At 39.2% G+C, this 24,341-nt stretch overlaps 1 protein-coding gene across 4 annotated transcripts in view; it reads right to left on the bottom strand.

The window, feature by feature from the left end:
* Window positions 1-2,505: 2,505 nt before the first annotated feature.
* KYNU (kynureninase) overlaps window positions 2,506-24,341 on the bottom strand; it is a 59,705-nt gene continuing 37,869 nt past the window's right edge. For all 4 annotated transcript variants that reach the window (XM_065638003.1, XM_065638005.1, XM_065638002.1 and 1 more), the window contains exons 11-14: window positions 8,750-8,802; window positions 7,175-7,260; window positions 3,914-4,144; window positions 2,506-2,658 (exon numbers count right to left, since the gene is read on the bottom strand). In XM_065638003.1, coding sequence (XP_065494075.1) covers window positions 2,506-2,658; window positions 3,914-4,144; window positions 7,175-7,260; window positions 8,750-8,802 — 523 coding nt within the window. The remainder of the gene's footprint in view (window positions 2,659-3,913; window positions 4,145-7,174; window positions 7,261-8,749; window positions 8,803-24,341) is intronic.

Below are 24,341 nucleotides of genomic sequence, written 5' to 3'. Positions count from 1 at the left end.
TCACTTGATATTCTCTCCCTAAATAATATGTAAAATACTGACACCTAATGTTAACTTTCAGTATTATTCATTTTGCAAAACTTTTACTACAAATACGGAAAGACCACGAAAAACTGGTGCTTCTGCTGCAATTTTGTTCAGTAAAATGCAGTATAGTCTTCCCTTACTTTTTAGAAATAGTTTTCTGACTTTATATATATTTCTATAAAAGCAAGGAGCTTTCATGTTTATCTTCATCCCTTACAGGTAAAAGGTAGAGAGTAATACAGAAAAGTTGAAATAAGTGAAGTCTGACACACTGAATTTAATCAAATCCATCAAATGGAACACAAATGCTTATTTATAAAGTCAATACTTGTACCTGTAGCCCGAAGTGTTGCTGAAAGACAAAATACTATTAAACGTTTATTAATAATCTATTCTCTTTTGAAACCTGGACTGTATAGATTCAGTATCTATTTTACCTCGCCTATGTGCTTCACTTTCCCCAATCAGAGACACAAGGAATTGTTTTCACAATTTGTGAATTTAATGCAGACGCCAAACTGCGACCCCAAAGTTCACCATTTACCTCCCTGTAACTTCCAAGACAGCTAATCCAAACCTGGCATCCAGGAGCTATTTAAGAAAAGATTTTGAGTTTCTTACTCTCCCTGGGTTTGTCGCATAACCAAGGTTCGGCTGATATCAAAATAAGGTATATTATAATATAAATCCAGATACTACACTAGGTTATAGTAAGCTTGCCTAACTTTCTAGGCAAGACAGAAGTGACTGTTTGCCAGAGCTGTACAGCAGCATGAGTGCTTCAAAGGCACTGGCAGTGAATTAAAATCCTTTTCAGTTTTATATTCAGTGCCTTTTTCAGCAACAGTCACTTTATAGAAAACGGTTCTTTTCTACGATGGTGTCACTTGACAGATGAAAGTAGCTGCGCTGCAGACACAAGTATGAAAACAAAACCACAGCCACCGAAATAGAGATACCTGGTCTGCAATACAATGATGCAGACTCAGCTGAATTAAAGAGCAATGATACCAACATAATCAAAACCTCTTGAGCAAGCCAGAGCTTTCCAACTGCTTAAGACTCCTGTGCTACTCTTTATGACAATATTCTAGTTTAAGAAACTGTTCTTACTCTTTGCAGTTGCTAAAAACACCAACAAATGCTTTATTGGTGGTTCTCCCAGCTTGTCCCTACACATTACAACCAAAGAAATAGGTATTACTGCAGGAGGCATTTTAAAACCACCCATTTGGGGAGAATTTTAGGGCACAAGTAAAAACTGCAAAGGCCCTTGGGTTTCTCTGTGCAGCAGGAGATGCTCAGAGAGTGTGAAAATTTCAACCAGCAAAAAATGCCCTTGAGCCAAAATGGAGTAGTCATCACTTCTTCCCCCAAATCCTTTCTGACCTTCGAAGGGGAATAAAAAGAAGTACTACCAGAAGTAATTTTCTAAGTGTTTCATACCAAAAAGGCAGACTCATTGAGTATCATCAGAGATAAAGTTTTAATTGGTTCTTGAAAAAAGGTGCCACTGAATAGCTGCAGCCTTCAGATCTTTGTTGCCATTTATGTCAAGGTGTTATTTATGTCTTACAACTACTCCAAGTAAAGTACTGGTTAAATGTAAGCAGTTTTTCTTCATTACTCTTACCTTTCTAGGGCAAATCTCTATAAAAATTTGGACCACACTAAGCTAACAATGAGATATTTTGCTGCCGCTTAAACAGTTCAGAGTTTATTTTGCCTAATCCAAAGCAAGTCTTGTTCAAATTGCAGTAAGTGCTCATACAGCCCTTCACATTGGCTTACAGAAAATTAAAATTGTTCTCAGCTTTCTCACGCATATCATCTTCAAGATGACTACCTAGAAATATAAAAAGTATATGTTTTGGTTTAGCCAATTCTATCACACCAAGGAAGGTAACTGCGATGTAAATTCATTCTTCAATTAAATCATTAATTAAAGCAGAATTTCAAAATGTTGGGCCCTTTGAAAAAAATCAGTATGCAGCAGTTAACAGTTTTTAAAGAACTAATTGTTCAACTTCTACTTTTCAAGTATACCGTGTACTTTAAATAGAATTGATAAATTAAAAATGTAAATTCAACTGTATCTTTTAACTGTTGGTGACTTGTCTATTTTCCACTTTTTATTATGCATCATTTTTATAATAAAGAAGGGATTTTTTTTTTCATTCCTGTTCTAGTTGATAGCAATTCTTCCATGCTTCTGAAAGCTAATGCAATAAAACTACATAAAATGTTTAAGAAAAGCCCCATTAAAACATACAAAGCATACTAATTCATGAAGTCAAAGTCAAAGCAGAGTGGAAATATGAGCTTTAATAAAACTACGTCTGTTGTAAATAACTATTCAAGCACAGTCATTTTTTTGCAAATTGCATGGGATATAGCTCAGTCTACTTGAAGCAAAGAATCGCTCAGCAGGATAAATGTATCTTAGTCAGAAATAGATCAAAAGATACAGCTGAGCCATCAATAAGAACCAGATAGCGCAGTATTGTTTGCTGTTTGTTTTGAAGATGTAATTGCAGATCCCAGGATTTCAATAAATCTGTGCACATCACGGAAAGAATTGTAGAGAGGAACTGGGGCAACACGAAGAGCATTTGGTTCTCGCATGTCGCACTGCAAAACAGAAAAGGGAACGCTTAGTAAATTCGGGTCACTTCATATTTATCTGTCAGGCTATATTTTTAAATTAACGTCATCCTTGTCTTCAAGGAAGAATGACCGGACCAACAAGGAGACACATGTAAAAACTTTGAGAGCCCCAAGAAACTAGTGTGAAGAGCATTATTGTGAAGAACATAGCAAGAAGAACAGCATGTTGCCTAAAAAAGGATGCAAGCCTCAGGATGGGCAGGACTCTAGCAGCACCACTGAGGGCCTCCAAACCAGCTACGTATCCCCATAATTTACCTTAGTGCCTCTAGCAACCTATAGTTGAAAAGACACATAGGTGACAAAAAAACCCACCATGAAACAGAATCATGGCAGCACGAAAGAGTCTCTCGTACTACAGGTACAGGTAACACCACAAGGCTTGCAGTATTTTTCTTCCTCCCCCTTCTGAATTTGAACATTTTGCTGAATAGAATAATCTCTCACATTTGAAGCATATTACTGCATCGGGAAGACAAGCCAACAGTGTAAGGCCCCGTGCCCTCTTAAAAGCAGCAGTTCCTGGAATTCCCTGGCAGCACCAAAACAGCAGCATATTTAGCCTAGAAGAGTCGCCCTTTGGGGACACAAACCACCAGCAGAAATAAAACTCATCTATCATTTATATGGCATTACGCTATCCGCCTCACCTCCCAGAACTTCTAAATCACCTAATGTATAGCCTTAATTTCAGCTTTTATTCTTTTTGAGCCATGCTCACAGGTAACCACGTCATTACATGGCACTGCCATTCAGTGGTCTCTTTTTGTGAGGGCTACAACACATCTCTAAGGAAATGACAGCATTTAATTCCTCACAAAGAGCAAGGGCTTGGCCATTTGCAGGTCGGGAAAGGGACTGGTGGAGGTTCAGGTTTCCTATTGTTCCTGTTCAGACCATCAGCTTCAAAACCCTAAAGCCTCCCACCATAACGCAGCTCTAATCTCAGTAGGGACTCCTGCGTGCTACTCTCAGAACTACTGGAAATAAATCAATCGGAAAGGACAATGTGCAGACTCACAATTAATTTATAAAATACCTCTACTTATTTGATTATTTGCACAAGTAAAGACTGAGGATTCTATGTAAACTATTTTCACCATTCTCAGTCTTTTTTGGCCCTATATGACACTATACTTGAATAAATGCAGAATTATTACTTTGTTATGGTATAGGTTTGCTAAACAGTGCATCAGATGGTGGAGTTTGATTTACTCACAGCTACTCCTCTCTTCTCCAGCTCTTTAAACACAGATTTGATTGGAAGGGAAAAAGACAGCGTGAGTTGGCATCCTCTCTCCTCAATCCGAGATGGCGTGATTATTTTTACAAAGGGCTTCTCTGAATTTGTTTTGTCCTCACTGAAGTAATGCTTTATCAGGTATTCCAAGTAACCAGTGAGTAGAACAGATTTCCTCCTCAATGCTTTCATTGTCGTTTGACCAAAAACCTATAATGATTTTAAATCATTAGAAGGATAATGCATTACTATAGAAAATTAAAAGGAAGTAAAGACAACTAAAAGGGTAGCAGATTTCTCTATGCATTATCAGTGGAATCAAGTAGTAATATCAGACAGACGTTACACATAAACATGGCAGGATCAGGCTTTTGAAAACACAGGATAATGTTATTACTTCAGATAATGAAAGACATTTCTGTCTACTCTTAAGAAGTTTTACATACATCCATGTCTGCATAAATGAACTTGTACACAAAAACAGTTTGCTAAGAGAGCATTAATTTGCATATCTGAAAAGGATCCATAAATACTCTATATATGCAACAGGGCTGCATGAAACTCAAAATCCCATACATTTTTTTTTTCCTGGTATGTATATCAAGTAAGAAAAAACAAAGGTCAAGAATGAAACACCATGCCTGATCTACAAATTCTTGTTTTTGAAAACACAAAATTTATACTAATGTATTGACTTTACTGCTTTAAGTCCTGTACAGGCTCTGTCCCTGCATGAAAAAAAGATATTCACTTGATTCTGCTTTAATAGATCTATGCTCTTACACAGCTACAAGGACTGATAAACTGCAGAAACTCAAAACATGATGAGATGTGCAAAAGTCATTGTTTAAAAATGGCAGCGGTACTTTGCTGCACAAACAAGAACAAACAACGTAGCAGAAGAGTTTGGGAGCAGGAACACAAAACAACTTCTGCTTATGCTCTGGAAAGGCACAGTTATAAGGAATAATGGAAAATGTGACCCTAGAAACAACTTACCCCTGCCCTCCTCAAACCCTCCCTTTTCTTCTTCCCATGTAAGTAGCTTCAGGGAAAAATGACAAGATAGAGACATGCAAGTACCCAATAGTCACTTCAAATCACATTCTGGCACATAAATGCAATAGTGCTGCTCATGGACGATTATGGCTCCACCGACTGCAGCTGCAAAATCAGAGGCAAGGTGGATGTCCTGCATGAAAACCCGTGATCTTTGCTCTCAAGAAATCACTGCTCCACACTGAAGGAATAACACCTTTAAGATACTTATAACCTGGAAGAGTGTATAAAGAGGAAACAGAAATCCTACTCAAAATACAACAGTCTGGTTTCCAGCAGCGCCCGGAAATCACTCTTTTGTAGAGTATCCCAAGGATTACTCCGTGATGATATCACAACCACGAGATGCTGCACAAACCTGAAAGCCTCTACATGTTGTTTGCTTTTTTTTTTTCTATGAAACAAAACACGGCTGCTGTAAGACACACCTTGCACGGAAACAGTGCAGTCACAGAAATGAATGTGACAGGGACCAGAGCCACCAGCACTCGGTACTTGCACAGGTCAACAAAAATCTGGAGATGCTTCCTCACCACGCAGGCAGGCAGAGCATGCACACGGCTATTAGAACATCACTGGAGGTCAAATGGAGACCCACCTCCTGTTCCTCTGGGCTTTGCGGCAGTATGAGGGATGGATCTCCTCGGGCTGCATGCAAAAATCTGTTTGCTCAGGATTTGCGCAAGGAATATTTGGCCCCCTGGGTAAAATTTTTGGAAAAGATCTTTTAAATGTGGCTGTAGAGCGCTCTCCTTTTTTCCATAAAAGGGAGCAGCTACTGCCATAACAGCCACTTTAAGCATTATTGAGGAATAACGTGCATTAACACTTGCAGTTTTCATTGTTTCCATTGGAAACACTGCCTTCTGCTTAATGTGTCCCAGTGAAGGTGGCATGCAATTTCACCAGCCATCTCTTGCCAGACATGAAAACTATTCGGTTTCCCACTGTATTAGAGCAATTAGCACTGGGAAATCCTGGCTGTGCCAAAAGGTAATGCAGGCGCGGAAAGGGGAGGCGATGGAAACTGCTCAGCCCTCATTGTTTGAGGCTCCCTGCAGCGGACTAAATGACATCAACCCACACAAACCGGAGCACTGACAATCTGGGTCATAGCAGAATAGCTTTCAGCTTATCTCGAAGGTCACATAAAGTTTAAAAAAATATATTGGATGTTTAAGGGCTAACAAAATAAATTGTCAGGCGGAACAAGAAGCATTGCTGTGCCCTTTGCAGTCCTTCAGCATTACATCTAAGCTGGAGAGAGCACAAATGGCAATTTTCTCACTTTGTTTGCTTAAGATATTGTTTTTTCAGTAAATAAAGAGGAACTTACAGTGTATGGACATTGCTCTTTGTTCCAGCATCAGCTTTGCCATTACACTAACATTAACGGAACGCTAGCAGAAATAAATTTCTCCTGTTCCTGCTGATGGCAAAACCTTGCTAACCACGACTGGCTTAAAAGTCAGCTTAGGAAAAAAAAAATAATATAGTAGCATATGTAACACATAGTAGGGAAATCTATGTAAAATGACCCTTTTCAGCTGCCAAGACTTAGAGTCTTGTGTTTGAGGACTGAACCATCTGCAAGAGAAATGGAGCTGTCTTTATATGAAAAGCAGTGTGATAAAAGGTGTTTGGAGAACAGCTGCGCTCCTTCGGACAGGGCTGAACTGTGCTCTCCAAGGCTGACCAGAGGTCTTTCAGCACGTGGATCACCCCTTCCTAGCCGGGAAGGGATGAGCTGTGTATGGCAGGATGGCCCTTTCCACAGCCAGGGGCTCGGCAGTTCCTATAGAGATGGGGCTCTGCTCCTTTGGCCACCAAAAAACTAAGGAAGAGATGAAACAAAACTCAGTCCGGAGCCATACTGCACTCACAAATTCCCTTTTAAGACAGGGACAAATACAACACTGGCAGTCAGGCTTGGAGGTGCAAACCTCATGTATATTGAGTCCAACGGCAAAGTTTGTGAGAACAGCGAAGGGAGGAGTGTATTTATTAAAAGCTTTGGTCTCTCAGGGCTGTAAGGTTATTTTGGTTTTCATTCTTCCTCCCCTCCTTCACTTTTTCACTATTCTGCAATATTTTTTTAAGGGAGACAGCAATAATACACATAATATTCATTTAACATTTTGGTACTCTTAAATTCAGGCTCAAAGTAAAGCAATTACTTACCTCTAAACTAGCTTGCAGAGCACAGACCAGTAAAATTGGAGGATTTGATAACCGAAATCCATTAATTCCTTTACTTAGTTGTAATTCTGGAAAATGAATAAGTTATATTAGTGTTTTTGATTTCTTCCTTTTAATGGATCGGACCTTATCTTGAAGTCCATCCTCACGCAATAAAATATTTCACTAATGTGGCCTGTAGGAATCGGTCATTAAAAAGCAATAGTAATCTACTCACAGCTAATACTTTTAACTTCGAGAGAAGCCCAATTTTATCCAGCAGAAGGCCTCATTAGCAGCTTCATGGGAACTAGAGGACTGCAATTAATTTGTTTAAATGGCGTGCGTTAAAACCACCTTTACACTTGAATCCCTTTTAACACTGGCACAAACCAGAAGAAATTCCAAGTCAGCAGAGGAACCCTCGTGCAGAGCCACAACGCTGCCATGAGCAGGGAATCATGTTCCTTAACTTTATTAAACTGACGAGACACGTGGGAGGCTGCATATGCAGCTAAGTGTAGCTTCAGGCCACGCAGAGAAGTTGCATAGACTTTAGGCTGTGAAATTTCACAAAAATCTATTTAATAAATCTATAAAGCCTCGCTGTACGTTCTGTGTCACCATTTATATTTCATGCTCCAGCACCAGAGCAAGAGGATGCTGCGGAGGAAAATGCTTTTCACGCACAGACTGGCTAATTTCGTAATGATTGTTGCTCAACTTCTCCCCTATAAAGTGCTCGCGGAAATGAATAAACCACGCTTTTCTTCTCCTAGCAGTATTTCAAGGCAATTTGTGTCTCCTGCTGGCTTGCCATAGTGCCATTCTTACACTTGATCGGAAAACAAAGAGCAGACTGAGGTTATTAGAGAGGCGGTCTCCAGCCAAAGTCACATCGGTAGGGGCTGCCACAGAAAATTAAAAATATATTAAAAAGAAAACAAAAAGCTTCTTTCACCTCCCGATCCTTCCAAATACTCTCTCTGCCATACTTTAAAATGGAGCTGAACAGTTTAGCTGTCAGATTTGGGAAGGACACCTCATTTAATATTGGGACAACAAATATTTAGCTGTTTCAGAGCAGGTTTGGTTTTGTCTTATAACCCGTCCTTCACCAGTGCAAGGGATTTGGAAAGGCTGAAATATTAGTGGTATTTCATGACTTATGTCAGGTTGCTGTACCTTCATTTATATAATTTTTCATTAATTTCAAGGAAACTAATCCTAAAGTAAGACTTCACCAAAATGAATGACAGCAGATCCTCGCTCCTCAGAGACTTATGAGTTTTATTCACTAAGATACTTTGAAAGTTTCATCCATATTCTACATCGGCACTTTGAAGGTATTTCAGCAAAGCAGAGAGCCAGACTCATATGCCCAGAGACCAAATTTATTCACACGTTTATTTTGTTAACTCCACTACCTTACACATTTGGGATGAGTTTAGCTTAATACCTTTATCATAAGTGAGGAAATGCAGAGTTCTACCCTTTAACACAAACTACTGTAAAAGTGAAGCTGGTTATATATAAATACATCAAATAGGGTAACATTGAAAGTGTAAAAGTACGTACTGTTTTCCATGAGGAATCGTGTTTTGAATTCATGACCCCACCAGCCAATTAGCCTAAGATTTTGTAAAGGAAGTAAATTAATAGCAATCTTGGTATAATATCTTTTAATTTAGATTTGAGAGCTAAGAAATATATAAGATTAAGAAGTATATACATTTCTAATAACACACTGTATTTCTTAAAACGACATAAAAATGCAATAAATTCCATAAATAGCTAGCACTAAAAACTTATTATTACTAGAGAATTTCTTTTTAACTACTCATGATAAAATGTACCACATTTTTCCATCAACTAATGATTTCTAACAATACCTATTCTGTCTGAATTCATTTCATAAAATTAAAAATAGAATAGAAATATTTCTGCTGTTTTTCTCCAAGGCATTAAATTCTAGCCCCCCTAAACTTAGTTTAATGAATATGGAAAGCTAAAAGATGTTATAAAATCTGACTTAGTTCCACCAAGCAAAGGAGTGGTAAAGGAAGGATTGCTTTTTCCTTACTGTGAGACAGCAACGTGAATACTGAGTAAACTTTTCTTCTCCTAAACTGAGCCTATTATTAAAAGAAACTCCCTTTAAAATAAGAACTAAACCAGTTTAATGCAAAAGTCAGCTTTTTTAGATCTAAGCTTATCTAAGCTTTTAAATTAGATCATATTACATTATTAACATTTTCATATTTGCTGAAAAATATGGTCAAAGACATAGCTATAAAGAGTTTTCCACAGGAGCTGGATGTACTGGATCACCTATTGCCCAAAGCACTGCAGATAAAGTCAATATTAAGAAATCAAAGAGTCTCTCTCCATCTCCCTTGGGTTCTGTATTTCTTAACTCAGTACACGGTAGTATCGGTGACTAACAACATCAGTACTGCTTTAAATTTCTCCTGTATCATGCTATTACAATCGAATCCGAGAATCATTTTGGTTGGAAGAGACCATTAAGATCATCGAGTCCAACCAGAACCTAAATCTGGCACTAAACCGTGTTCCTAAGAGCCTCATCTACACGTCTTTTAGTAGGAAGTCACCACCTTAGAAGGTCAGGAAGGAGCCTGTGGTTTCCAGGACTGGACATATTGGACACCATTTCTGCCAAGGCTTTGCTCAGTCTTCTCTATGCCAGGTAGCAGAGTTGTTAGGAGTGAAGCCTAGCAAATATTCCAAATTTGTAATAGTGAAAAAAACCCTATAAGTAAACCTCATGGCAAACCAACCTTCCTGGAAGTAAACAAGGAAAAAGAAAGGCATTGCCCCCCTCTAAAGCAGGAGCATTTCTCTGCAGTACACTAAAAATAGCTTAGCTCTGCAGAATTAAGACCATATTTGAGTTAAAGACTTGTTATATTGATACTATTACACCATGGTGTAAAATACAGTACTACATATTCCTGTATAACAACATAGGTTTTATGTTTACTTCTGTGAAAGGCTCTGAGCTGCATCCAAACATAGTGTATACAGAAAAAGCATGTTTTTTTCTTTATTGTTGCATGATGTTTTTATTCTAAGACCCATGAAAATCAATAGTGCAATATATACGCATTTCAAATGAGATATTACATTGCTAAAATGAATATACCTCAAATAAAGAATAATGCATCTTCTGCCCAAGTGACTCAGTTACTGATGCTTTGAACTACAAAAGATATTCCAGCTATTTAATATTAACTATATAATATACATAGAACATTTTATTATAAATCCTAAATATTGTATGTTACTACTACATACTACTAATATCAGTGGCACACACAATCCATGAATTCTGAAAGTTGTAAACAGAAAAAAAATCCATGGAAAACATAACAATTGTATGATTACTCTATAGCAAGGAAAAAATAATACTATGTTCTATTTAGACCACAACTTCAAGTCAAAGGCAAAATAAACAACGACCAGAATATTACCCAGAAAGAGCCTGATGAAAGTTATTCTGCTTGAATTTTGGATGCTCAAAACTTGCTAATTCTGAAGCTGGCTGAAAACCAGGCCTCTGCTGCAGCGCCACGTTTGCAACGTGGAAACTGAAATTTCGGAACTTTTCCAAAGTGACAGAATGAAGGAATTTTTTTTTTTAAAGACAGTTTCAGCTATCTTTCCCTCTCCTACTATAACTTTGACAATTTGCTTTTTTCTTTTTTTCTTTTTTTATTTTTTGGCTGTTCTAGAACTTCAGAGGTGTCACTACAGGATGTGCACTTTGAGGCAGCTCTGGTCTTACACTCCTATTGATCTAATGGTCCATATGGATGTCATATTATTTGACATTTAAGCTGACAGGCTTCAAAGCGTAGAAATTAAAAAAAAAAATCTTTACAAATTACCAATTTGCTGTTTACAATTTCCTGTGAAAATTTTGAAATGAGGGTTGCCACTGCTATGCCAAATTTCAACCTGTTATGATGGGAAACAGCTAAGGTGTTAAACCTCAAACATAAGGCTTTATAAATGCTCACTAAAAATAATAGGCAATAAAACTGCACATTAAGATACCGCAGTAAAATTTCTTATTAAAGAGTTGTTACTCTGCATGCAAAATGAGTATTTTGAAATGCAGTCACCATTTTGACTGTTCCTGCTTCAAAAACTAAGGCACCAAGATCTAAATTGATTTTGAATTCCAAACCTTAATCTTTGCAAAATGCGGAACAGGGAATGCTCTGAAAAGCCTTATATGATGTGCTTATGTTTAAAAACACCTCAAACTTGTTAGTAACTGGACGCTGGATTTACATCCTTCCCAGTGCAAACAAAACCCATTTTGTGAAGTGTGTTAAAAAAATCAGTCTGTCTTGGGAGAAAAGGGTCTAGTTTCGCAAATGTCCCCACCGTAAATCTTTGAGAACAATGTTTTACTGGTCACTGTCCTTTACACATCAATGTATCCAACCTGAGCACTTCTCTTGTTTCCACACAGTACTAATCGAGCTGGTTACCCCAGGGATGGCCAGCTCGCATTGTGTGCCCAGATGGCATCATAGAATCGTTTTGGTTGGAAGAGAACCTCATGATCATCAAGTCCAACTGTTAACCCAACACTGGCACTAAACCATGCCGCTAAGAACTTCATTTCCATGCCTGTTAAACCCCTCCGGGGATGGTGACTCCACCACTGCCCTGGGCAGCCTGTTCCAATGCCCGACAGCCCTTTCCAGGAAGAATTTTTTCCTAATATCCAATCTAAACCTTCCCTGGTGCAACTTGAGGCTGTTTCTTCTCATTCTATCACTTGCTACTTGGGAGAAGACACCAACACCCCCCATGCTACAACCTCCTTTCAGGTGGTTGTAGAGAGTGATTAGGTCTCCCCTCAGCCTCCTGTTCTCCAGGCTGAACCTCCCAGGACCCTCAGCTGCTCCCATCACACTTGTGCTCCAGACCATTCCACAGCTCCGTTCCCTTCTCTCAACTCACTCCAGCACCTCAAGGTCTTTCTTGCCATGAGGGGCCCAAAACTGACCCCAGGATTCGAGGTGCTGCCAGTCCCAGGAACCCACAGCCTCCCAGGGCTGCTCAGCAGAGATGCTCTTGGACCATCTCTATAACCAACACCTCTGCACCCAGCAGCAAAAATAAACACGGAACTCATTGCCATGATGCCAAAAAGGGAGAGTAAATTAGTGCCGAATCAGCTGTGGTTTTTTCTGTGAAGTGCACATGTTCTTACAAACCCACTTCTATAAGAACTTTTAAAATAGATAACTCATTGTTCTATTTCATACAGCAAATAAAACACGTGTCCTCGTGGTTTGATAACACCGAGACTTTCCCAGGGAATTCCGCAGCTTTCCAGTCTATGCATAGAAGTAATTTTTAAATATGCCACATAAAATTTAAAGCAAACTGTTACCAGCTCAGTTTCATGAAACAAGTAGGCATATAATTAAATATTCCTGAAAGGTTTCCAAATTCCTTATTTTTACCTCAAAATGTTCTCTTATTTTACAAATCAATAGACGAAGATTCACTGGGTTAGAAAGCGTCTCCATAAAGACACAGTCTCCTCTCATTTAGTCATACTCTCTTTAAGTGCATTTACACCAGGGAACAATCCCTTCAATAAGTATTTTTACTTAGCTCGTTTTCCACCTTCATATCTGCCTGCACTAGAGTGAAGCACTGATTGTTCATAACCTGAGTCATCTCGTTTGTAGTTACATTAACGATGCAAGAGTGTGGGATATAACGATCATGATGTATCTGCAGTGTAAACATCAAAGAAGATTCAGTTCAAGAACAGAGGAAAAAATAAAATAGAAAAAAAAGAAATCCTCTGACCTTTGCTTCGAAGTTACAGATTATCATGCTACTCATTTATAATTTACAGCCTGAAGCAACATGAGTCTCATTTCCCTTCTCGGCAGGAAAATAAAAAAATAAGAAAAAAAACCAACAAACTCTTGAATAGTGACACAGAAAACAGGGAAATACTATTAATGTGGCCCAACTTTTACAATCCAAGGCAATGCCCTGGAAATATCCTGTCATCATATTATGTGAGAAATCATTTTACGTCTGTGAGAAAGTGTGTTGAAAAGCTACAACAGGAATGCAGTATGAAATCAGTAATATTTTATATTACACTTGCCAGCTTCACTGGGCATGGAACGGTTTGTCTTCTCTCTGTTATCAGGTCACAATGCTATCTAGAAATTTCATATTCATTACTTAGATTATACCTATGTTAGGAGCATATACCAGCAAAGTACGCTATGTTTACAAAACCATAGATTAAGCTAAATCATAAACTGGCAGTTTTGGGGCAGACTGTGCCTGCAAAGCAGCTGATGTAGCTGCTGGGTGGCAGCTAAGATCTTAATTCACACTTCACTTTATTTTTGCAAAAACTCTCAGATGTTGGCAAGGATTTGTTTGAGCTTTCATGCTACTGTTCTACCTATGAGAAAGAATCAGCTCTGAGGAATTAACGAAACTTCTCCCTGCTCCCAAAGTTTATTACACAGAACTGAGGCAGATATCAGGCTATTTCTGCAAAGGCAACCAGGCACAGGAAAAGGAATGAAAGGGCCAACAATAATCATTAAGTTCAGTTTCTTGCAGTTGTATACATCCATGACATGACTGGTTGCTTGAAGAACACGTCCGTAGCACATCCGTTCCCTGTGTTTATGTCTCACAACAACTTTAAGACCTTCAACAGACAACCAAAAAAGCACAATACGATGTGACACAAGCCTAGAGATCAGAGCCCAACTGTGTCTCCAGTATCACTCCATTAGCATGAAATGTGTTAAATGAACAACACACAAAGCTTTAGGAATTAGACGGCAAAATAATACAGAAAGCGTGGAGGTTGGAGCCAGCCTGAAGTTAGGGACAAACTACACCTGACCTTAGTCACAGTGATTTGACCATGTTTGACCATCATCATGCTGCCTAGGAGAATGTGGTGGTACCACACCACTGGTGCCACATCCAGCTCCACTCAGCTTTCACCTTCCAAAAGGCACCTTAAAAAAATAACGATACAGCCAGGTCCCAAAGAACAAAACTATTCCTTAACATACCTTACATCCATCTCTGAATCTCCAGCTCAACTGAGAGTTCAGTTCCAAACCTGGAAGCGCACTTCTCAAGTGCCCTGAGCACAACAGAGATAGAAACAGTGGCCGGGACTCAGGTCCTGAACAAGAATATCTCCTAATGCTGCTGCACTCAGACGAAGGTCATTCGCAGAAGCCAAGTTCATATGAACAGTTGTATCACCCCCTCAAAGCCACCTTACCCTGACCCAGACTTACTAGCAGCTCTCCACAAACTGAGCAAGGGCTGCACAGTCGGGGCACAGTCTTTGCATCTTACTCTGTATTAATTTTATTGCGGTTTTCTAATTGCAATTTTTTGTATGTTTTAATTTCATTTTTATTGCAAGCACATAAGCATGATTGTATTGCTTTGGATTCCAAAATTCAGAATAAACATTAAAAATTACAACGTCCTGCCCAACAAGAAAACAGAGAAAATATGTTCATTGCTTTACATAGCATATTTTTGTCTCACTGACTAGAGTCCGAGAAGGAGTTTCAATTTTCTTTGCTATCACAAACTTGTCTGATCATGGATGAATCATTTAGTCTTTCCATGCTTCAAGCCCTCATGTCTGGAAATGCTGCACAGTACTGCCCTAACTCTCTGGTGAGTGGTGAGAATACATTTGTTAAAATATTTTCAGATACTTAGTAATGAGGACCATGTTAGAATGGAGAAAAATATTTCCTTGGAGTATCTTATACTGGATTTTTTTGAAATATAGAAAGGAAAAGGGGATTTGGAAGTAATGGCTGATGCCACTTGCTCCTCTGAGCCTTTCCCCAAATCATCCTGTCAGGTTTAAAAGTCATTTCCAGTGCCAAGTTTCTGTTGAGTTCAGAGTTTGATATTTTTCTTGACCCATGTCACCTAACCAGCTCTTAAGTCAAGGAAAAAAAAAAAAAAAATCTATTCTTTAATTCCACACTGTGTTTTATAGCTGTGCTGAAAGGAAACTGAAGCCCAAGTGGATGGACAATGTTATTCCACTGCAACTCCGTCCTGTCCGTACTGGGCACCACATTGAGGTCCTGCCCAACCCAGGGCTCCCCTGCTGACAGCTCACTGCAAGGGAGAAAAAAAATATATCTATTTCAAAGCATAGTTGGTGTGGTGATGAAGGGTCTGTTTAATCAAAACAAAGAATAATTGAAAAGTGACTCCCAGTTTCATCACCGAACTCCAGAATTCAAAGATTTCAACCCTCCTGTGTAGGTGAAATTCTTCATATACTGTGAAACTGTCAGTTATGAAGTGTACTTCATAGTATATATATATGGGCTAAGATTTACATGGGGGATTAAGGGTCTCAACAGCCAGTTCCTGTTAGACTCTAGCAATATTTGAAAACCTAACTCTCAGTGTCCTTCAGAAAACCTTTCTAAGATTGCCAGAAGCTATATTTAAAGCCTTTTTTTCCCCCCTCCCTTATATCTTATTTAGATATCCTTTATCCCAAATGGTAAGATTGGGCTTCTTTCATTATTCTTTTCTGTGCAATGTCTGTTATTAACTTTAAGTAGAATCTGTTGTTAGAATTTGAAAAGCTTTTGAAGCCCAGGTAATTATTAGCCTCAGACTTCTGTAGTTTTGGACTCTCCTTACCCTTTTCAGTTCATTACAAATGTTTCCTAATTATTAAGCATATGTGACTTGTGAGCGATGCCATACATTATTAATGGACCAGTCTCTTAGAACTCAGTGGAAAAAAAATCAAAACTCCTTATGAAAAGTTGCTACTGTGAAAGTAGAAACTTTTCATATTTAATATCAATGAGGCTTTACTTTGTCAAAAGACCAAAGTAATGTGATTGTATTAGAGGCTAATAGCATGACATTTTTCTTCTGTTAAGTAGTTTGCATTTTCAGTACCATCTAAAGGGAGACATTTTTTCTCCTCTATTTTGAGGCTTGCCCTGGTTAAAGCAAAAAAAAAAAAAAAAAGAAAGAAAGAAAGAAAGATAAACTCACTTTCTGCCTAGCAGCAAGTTTTAGACACAAAGACCAACATTCTGAAAAACAGTTTCATAGTCTACACAATGACACTTACTTAACTATGCAACTGGGGTGGGAGAAATTAAGAAATCTCTGTATTTGAGTCATCATCCTTTTTCCAAAAGTGGCCAGGCAGCTCTCAGCTGCCTGAGCTTCGCTGTTCTTCTAGGTGGGAAATTTAATGTAACTGTTGCCACAATTAGAGAGACTGTTGGGTGAAAAACCGAGGCTGTACGGTGAATCAAGTGCAAGGTGATTTACAGCTGATAGGTATCTGAAGATGGAAGGGTAGACGCGCTTTTCTCAAATTGATTTTTTCCTTGTTACTCTTTTAGACTCGACGCAAGTGGGAATACACCAATTTCAACATGTCCCTCCATATTACCCCTCCAGGTCAAAACAAAAGGAGATTGAGTTCACTTCTGTAGCAGGAAACAAGTCGCTGTGATCGGGGCTTGAGGAAGAGAAATGGCTGCGATGCTGCGAATCCAATCAGGGCCCCTTGGAGCCACGCAGGGCTCTCCAACAAACCTCTAAGGCGCTTGCGATGAGGAATGGTAACTTCGTTCGCCACGATCAGGCAAAAGCAAGGTATGATCAAGCGGCAGACAAAATTGGAGGCTAAATTAAATCCCGGGAAAAGATCTCGCAGAACAACAATGCCTCTAAGGCTAATGAAGTTGAATTAAAAACTGCTAAATCGGCTTACAAACAGCTAGTATCACAAAGTGCTCATATATCACTTCCACTAGCCAAATATCAGCTATATAGGGGGAATACGGCCAACAGTATGTTAGCACATTTAGTAAAGGGAAATCAAATATGCTGCCTAACACCAGAAATTAAAAATCAAGCAGGGAGCCAATTTACTCAGAGATATTAATAAATTTCTCAGTGATTTTTATGAAGTATTGAATAGTTCCCAAGCATATTACATTCTTCAAGAATTCAGTATTTTTTCTAGGCTGTTTCAAACAGATTAAATTAAACGAGCAGCAAAAGCAACAGTCCCTCCTAGAGCTACTTTTAAATGTGAATTCTGACTTAAAGGAGACTTGGATGGTTTTGATTATTATGGTGCATTTACTGAACTACACCGTCTCTTCAGTCCCTTGGATTAATCTTTGAGGGGATGATATCTAGATAGATTTGTAAATAATACATATATGTGACTGAACTATAACAGAAAAATTTTAAGATCTGGGAAGTTGCACTTCCCCAGGTCTTTGTTGGTTTTGAATACAGAAATCACAATAGTAATGCAAGACCTTTATCATGCTAGAATCCTTATTTAGCTAAAATGTAAGAGTTACCACCTCTGCTCTTTGCCTGAAATAAGGAGTAATCCACATTAAATGATTTTCTTTTTTAATGTCAGTGGCTGGAACTAATTGAATTAAAAGTTGTGTCAGCAGAGTTGCCACAGAATCCAGCAGCTGTGTTACAAAACATTTACTGAAATTAAGTGATACTCAAGGAAAAACCACCTCAAACTGAGTTTATTGAGCTGAAGTCTAAGACATGAAATCATTAAGGGAGAATACCAAATGGGCATCTTTAGAGTTATCTTAAAGTGTCTCTCCTCAAAAAGCTGAAATTTCATGCATGACCAGAAAATGTGAGAGAAATTTGACTTGGGGAACCTTTCTTTAAAGGGCTGTAGATGCCCTAATTTTCAGCTGCATATGAACTACCAGTATTTGGGGCCCTGAAATATGTTTGACACAGGTCAAAATGTTTGACAAGAGGTCAAATGTAATTATGTCAAATGTTTGACACAAGGTCCAACACTGGTTTTGGGAGGCCCCAAGCTCCTGTCACTGCAGAAGCAGGTGAGAAGCCATCAGATAACGATGCTAATATGGACAAGAAACGTTATATGTCATGAAGGTCTCTTAAGAAGCTCCTGACTCAAAGATGTGTGGAGATGGGCAAGAAGGACAGCAGGCTGTGGACTTGTTCCACTGGACTTACCAAGAAAGAAGCCAGCATGGAGGCAAAAAGAATTATGTAGCTTACTCACAAATATGGTGAAGATAAGGGAGCCAGAGGAAAAAGAAAAATGTGAAGATGTATTCCCTGGTGAGAACATCTTTTCATGGCTGAACACTGGAGAGATGAAGGTTCAGCCAAGAGAAAGAGGATGAGGACCAGAAACCCCATGAAAAAGCGGAAACGAATAAGCACAAGTGCTAAACCAAGCAAAAAAGAAAACCCCCACCAAATCCCCTCGGTGCACACACACAGAATATCAACTTTGCAAGAAAAAAAGAGGCTGAATTATTTCCTTAACCTGGGCAACAACCTTCCAATTACCTTTAAAAATGCTTATGGTTTGACTCAGGTGCCGGCTGTGATATGAATCATAATATGAGCTGTACGCACGATCCCAGGGCTGCAGCTAAAGCCAGAGAGCTATTCAGCCAGGACAGGGACAGGAATAGCTCTGGGAAACATGCAGTGCGGGAGACCCCATCTGAACCAGTAACTGACAATTACAGGAATATACTCCAGAGGACGCAAATGGTAGAGAAAAAGAAAAAGAATAAAAAGGGAAAGAAAGAAAAACACAAGGTAACTGTATTAATGGCACAAAAGCATAATGGCTATTGCTGGCAATTTCAAGGCATACCATGACCTCGAAGCACATTCAGTAAGGAAGAATTAGAAAAAGTTTCCCACTGTGGGCTAATGAACTAATACAAAAGCGTGAGCAACTTTCATTTTTAAAGGACACGTGTAGACTACAGCTTGAAATGAGAATCTTAAGAGGAAAGGGTTATAGAAAGTAACAAAAGTGGGAATCTGAAATAGGAAAAGTGAAAAATGATCAAATATCTAAAGTGAGTCAACATCTAGTAGAAAATCCCAAATGCAAAATTGCATTAGTTCCAGCACATTTCTGCACAGAGGTAGGAGAACTCTAGTGGAAACAGCAGATTTACTCGATGCTTTTTGTTGCAAATAAAGTTTTTCCTCCCTAAGAGAGACAGATTCTGTGAGGTGGATATGGAAATATACAAATTGAGGTAAGCATAAGAGAGGAGATAACGTCTCTGTGACTTATTAAAAAGGCAGGCAAAGAAGGTTTTCTTTCCATTTGGCTAGAGGTGTGTGACACCAGCTCAAATATCGTATCTCTGGAAGCTCATTCAGCAGGAAGGAAACTAACCCACTGCATTTTCTTACTGGGGAAAAAAACAAGGCACAACAGGAAAGTGCTTTCAGAACTACTTGTCTCAAAGTGGAGAACTGAGGCACAAAGAGCAGGCAGCTAACAACACATGTCCTTTGAAGTAGGGGGTGGAAAAAGAAAAAAAAAAAAAAAGAAAAAAAAAAAATCACAGTAACCATACAGACTCGGAGCAGAGCCCCAGGTTCTCTTCCTTGCTAGTTAATAGGGATGCAAGAGTTGCCCCCAGGCTACGTTCACCATTCCATCAGGCTAAGCCTGTTGGGTTCCTTTCATGTGTTCAAACAGTTGTGTCTTACACCATCTGAAGAGAAAAGCTAGAGGCAGCAGATGGGAAACGGCATCCACGAGGAATACAGCCACCTCCCTCTGCTTCCCAATGCTGGGAGTGGGAAAGGGCTGTGGCCGAGCAGACCGAGTGGTGTGTGTCCCAACAGCATGGTCCAGAAGGTGAGATACATGAGAAATTTGAATCTACTCAGATCTAACACGTAAACTCACTATTTTAGTGACTGATTCCTGAAGAAAAAAATACCATTTAAGATCTGCTGCAAGAATTTGACGAGCCTCAGCATTAAAATAAAAATAATATTTTTTTTTTAAAAAAAGGCTGTGGCAAGCATCACGCTTTAAATGACATTTCTTCATATTGTTGGTGGAGGTTTGGACAAAAGAAAGAGCAAGTTGTCAGGTAGAGATTTAAATATACATAAAATCCTCAAATCTTCCCCCAAGATATCTGCAGATGTCTGCAGCCAAACACATCTATGCTATAAATACTATTTTGGAAAAGATATGACTCATAGAAGCCAAGTGCTTTTGTTTATTTGTTGATCTCCACTTATCCCAGCATTTTGATGCCTTGATATCAAGCACGAAAACTAGGAATCAGTCCAGCACCATGCTTTTTAAAAACACTATATATTTGAGACACTTTGCAGGAACCATGCATCTGATTTTCCACATGCTCCATTTTAAGGTTTGAGTTTTCAAAACTGAAAGTAATTGCCTAGGTAGCATGGGAGTACACAAAGGGAATGAGAACAGCACATTACTTTCATACTCACTCCAACTATCCTATAAGGGATGCAGACTTGATATACAGCACATTTATTCATACATAGTCCCCTGAGTTTACAAGGAGGCATGCAGCTCCTCTCCCAAACACCTTAAAAACCTAACAAGGGCAAAGACAACAAAACATAGGGGAGGACCTTCGGGGAGGAAAGAACGAGAAGATTATTTATAATGAGAAAAGAAGCAAGATTGCTTGAAGACATGGCTTAATTACAAGGGAGGATTTGAAGGAAGACATAGTGAAAATGCTTGACAGAGAACAAGGAGACAATCATGGGAGCCACATAAAAGGATGTACAGACCTGAAGAAATGAGAATGGGAATAGATTATGTGAATGCATGTTAACCTCTCTCTCTTTTTTTTTTTTCCCCAGAGACTCACTCTAAAGTTAAAAAATGCTCTTGGATATTTGCCATTCTGTTGGTGGATCAGAGAACTCACCCCTGCAGGCCTATCATGGATCTAGATTGGCCTAATAAATCACTTGTCCCAAGACAATGCAATTAAGCCTAATTAGCCAATGCCTTTATTCCTAAACAGTCTCTTCCCAGGAGAGGTTTTAACTTTTGGTTTCTAAATTAGCTCAAGGAGCTAAATTGCTCTCATCTCCTTGGCGAAGAAACAGTTCATCGCCACCTTAGGATGGGATACTTCATGCACTTGGGAGAGCAGGTGGTGCACTCCATGAATAGTTTATCCATACATTAAGTCCACAATTTGAGTCCGCTAGGACCAGTGACAAACCCTTCTGCACAGGGCAGTGTGCACACTTCTGTCTGTGACCACCGACGTCCCACCTTGGAAAGCTGGAAATATCCTCCTGGGAATGTCTGCATTGCTTCTCCAGATCTTCTCCTTGGCCCGGCCAGGCTGCCCTGTTCTGCTAAAACTTTCAGTAGTGCTTTGATGCTCAGAGCTGGTAGATTCCAAAGGTCATTGAGAATCAGACCACCTTAGTCTATTATTCTTAGAAGCACTTTAAACAAGAGCGGCTTTAGGTCTTTCCGATGCAGTAGACACAATACAGACTTCCCAGCCTTTCTGTGACTCTCCTTTTCACCCAACTCACATTGCTCCAAAGCTAGGTTATTTTTCAGCATTTTCACTGAAGCTTCAGCTATTTCAGTTAGGGGTTATGTGGCTGTAATTCAAAAAGGAATAATGTGGTATCTCCTCATGTGTCAAGAAAATAACTAGAGAAAAACTCAGCTGGAGCTCCCAACCCTGGAAGAGGTTGAGCAACCTCTTGCAAAACAGTTACTGTGCGGAGAGCATCTGCACTGGAGCAGGATGGGGACACAGACCACCTAGGAAAAATGGGAAGGGAGAGATGTATGGAGCTGGAATAGCATATTTTTGTTTACCTTGTGCCAGGGTAAATGTTCACGTACTAAATAGCTGTGCAGGTCACCATAAAGAAGTAGCAAGAAGCCATTTATGCTCTCACATTTTAGTTAGAATCAAGATTCCGAAAAGGAAAACAAGCTAAGAGAAAAGGTAGATATCTCACCTCTATCTATGAAGAAGTTGTCTGAAGATACCTTGTGTTTCTCAAAGCTGCTATGAAATAGTTACTTTTTTGTTTCTTGTTCTTTGATACCTTTTTATCCTATGGTAAAAGCTGACATGCTCTTTGGACATCAGCTGCTTCCTGCACATACAGCATTTCTTCACATCACACAAACTTTTTATTTTGAAACTCTACCTGCTGCTAGTCTACGCTAAAGTTAAGTCTTGATAAATCCTTTCATTTTAAACACTAGACTGTGTACAATTTTCATTTAATCCTCTGCCAAGGCTTATCTATTATTCTCCTTGCTGCTTTACATACATTTATTTCCCTTTCATCTTTTTAAATTGTGCCTTACTTTTTCTTACAGGGATTTGACTAGAACTTTTTTTTCTTCTCCTATCTTAGGACTCTGTGAGTTTGTCTTCTCCTGTCCCTTATGCCAGCTGACAACAGAGCTGAACTCACTGCACATTTACAGTTGCAGATACTCTGCTGTGAACACCTTGCTTCTCCTGTACCTTCTGCCTCAGGTGCTCACAAACATTCACATTTCTGCATAGCTAACTTGCTTGGTAGATTTTAGTTAACCTTCTTTTTCTAAATAAAGAAATTGATGGGGAAAAAAAAAAAATTTCTGAAGCCCAAAAAGCTAGTCAAGCAAAATCTCAGCATTATCAGGTCACTTTGTATCTTGGAAAACTCCCCTCCACAACGTTACTGCATTTATGTGGAAACCTGGTGGCACAGGATTAGCCTACACTAAGCAAACAGTTTTGGTAGCATTTCATAGCTCTACTCTGTCCAGGTCTTTTTTTATTTGAAACCTTCCCATGGAGAAACCACTCTAGCATGATTGGCCAAGCATTTATTGCATTGTGATATATAGAGCAGGTATTAAAAAAGCTATTTGAGTATTAAAAGAGACTTCAAAGGAGGTGAGATCATGAGAGAACGGAGATATATTGGACCCATATATGTCAGATTGGTTCAGTTTTACTGCTCTCGGAAGAAAGGGGACTAGCAAAGGACTACCCAACACACTTGGGTACAGGTGCTAATTAGGATGGTTACAACATGTAACTTTTTAGACCGATGGCCCTTGCAGTGAATTAGAGAATTATGGCTAGCTAAGGCAGGGAATGCAGGACTGTGTTTTCAGTGGCACAAAACAAGAAGGGGACAAACAAGTCCGTACTGTCCATAGCCTCCACCTGCCACTCATCAGACCTAAGGACCAAACCTTGCTCTTGGGCACAAACCCTTTGCCAAGTTAATGGATTACCAACTTTTAAAACTCTCGCATAAACATAAAGGAGCGGGACTGACGTTGCCTTTGTCTGCCAGGATATGATGCGGCATTACTGAGTTTCACCAGTTTGGGGTTGTGTAGGTTTGTGGTTGGGCTGCCACAACCTGGGTCTGCAGACTCCAAGCAGAATGCAGTTTTGGCATGGCCCCAGCTGCTGGTGGTAAGGCTATTAAATAAATTAATAGCTCTTTCTCAAGTTGTATTTTAAAAGAAAGCAGCAGCAAATAAGTGGTTTTTTGTCCAGGAGGCAGGCTCTGGATGGGGCAGCACCCATGGGGAGCAGCTGGAGAGGAACCCAGTTTCTGAAACTATACATTGCTACAATGCAAGTGCCTATTTGCTTGCACTGCTCTTGTTAACAAGACTCCAGGCATGGACCAAAGCATAGTCATGAAATTAAGGGAAGTTAAAACAAAATACCTAAACGCCTTAAATGATGGGAAATACCTGGTGTTGGGGGTTTAAAATTAAAATTTTGGACTGAGCTGTTTAATTTTCCATAAGTACCTAAAGTCCTTTTTGCCCCAGCCTCAGCCAGTAACAAAGGCACTTGGCAAATGTTCTGGGTCTGCCTCTCTGAATTACAGTCAAAACATATGCTTTCACATTAAAATAAAATGCATGATTTCAATATAAAAATAACTACTCGATCAATAGCTTGCAGAAAATATGAAGGATGTTAATTTAAGAAATCTATATAGGTGGTTAAAGTGACTTGCATAATATTGACCATGAGTGAAAAACAATATTTCAGGCAGTTTAAATGACAAAAGGATATCAGCCGGATTGGAATTTAATTACCCATTTATATGTGGGCTGAGGTGCAAAAGTAACAACAGTGTGTGGTGCTTCTGGTTTTGAAAGAAGTTCTCTGGCCACTGGGTGTCATCCTTGATTCAGATGACAGCCGAAGACTTTTTAAATAGAATGTAAAACCTGCAACTT

The sequence above is a fragment of the Caloenas nicobarica genome, chromosome 6 (genome assembly GCF_036013445.1).
Source record: "Caloenas nicobarica isolate bCalNic1 chromosome 6, bCalNic1.hap1, whole genome shotgun sequence".
NCBI classification, from domain to species: Eukaryota; Metazoa; Chordata; class Aves; order Columbiformes; family Columbidae; genus Caloenas; species Caloenas nicobarica.
This window is presented reverse-complemented; position numbering and strand designations above follow the sequence as displayed.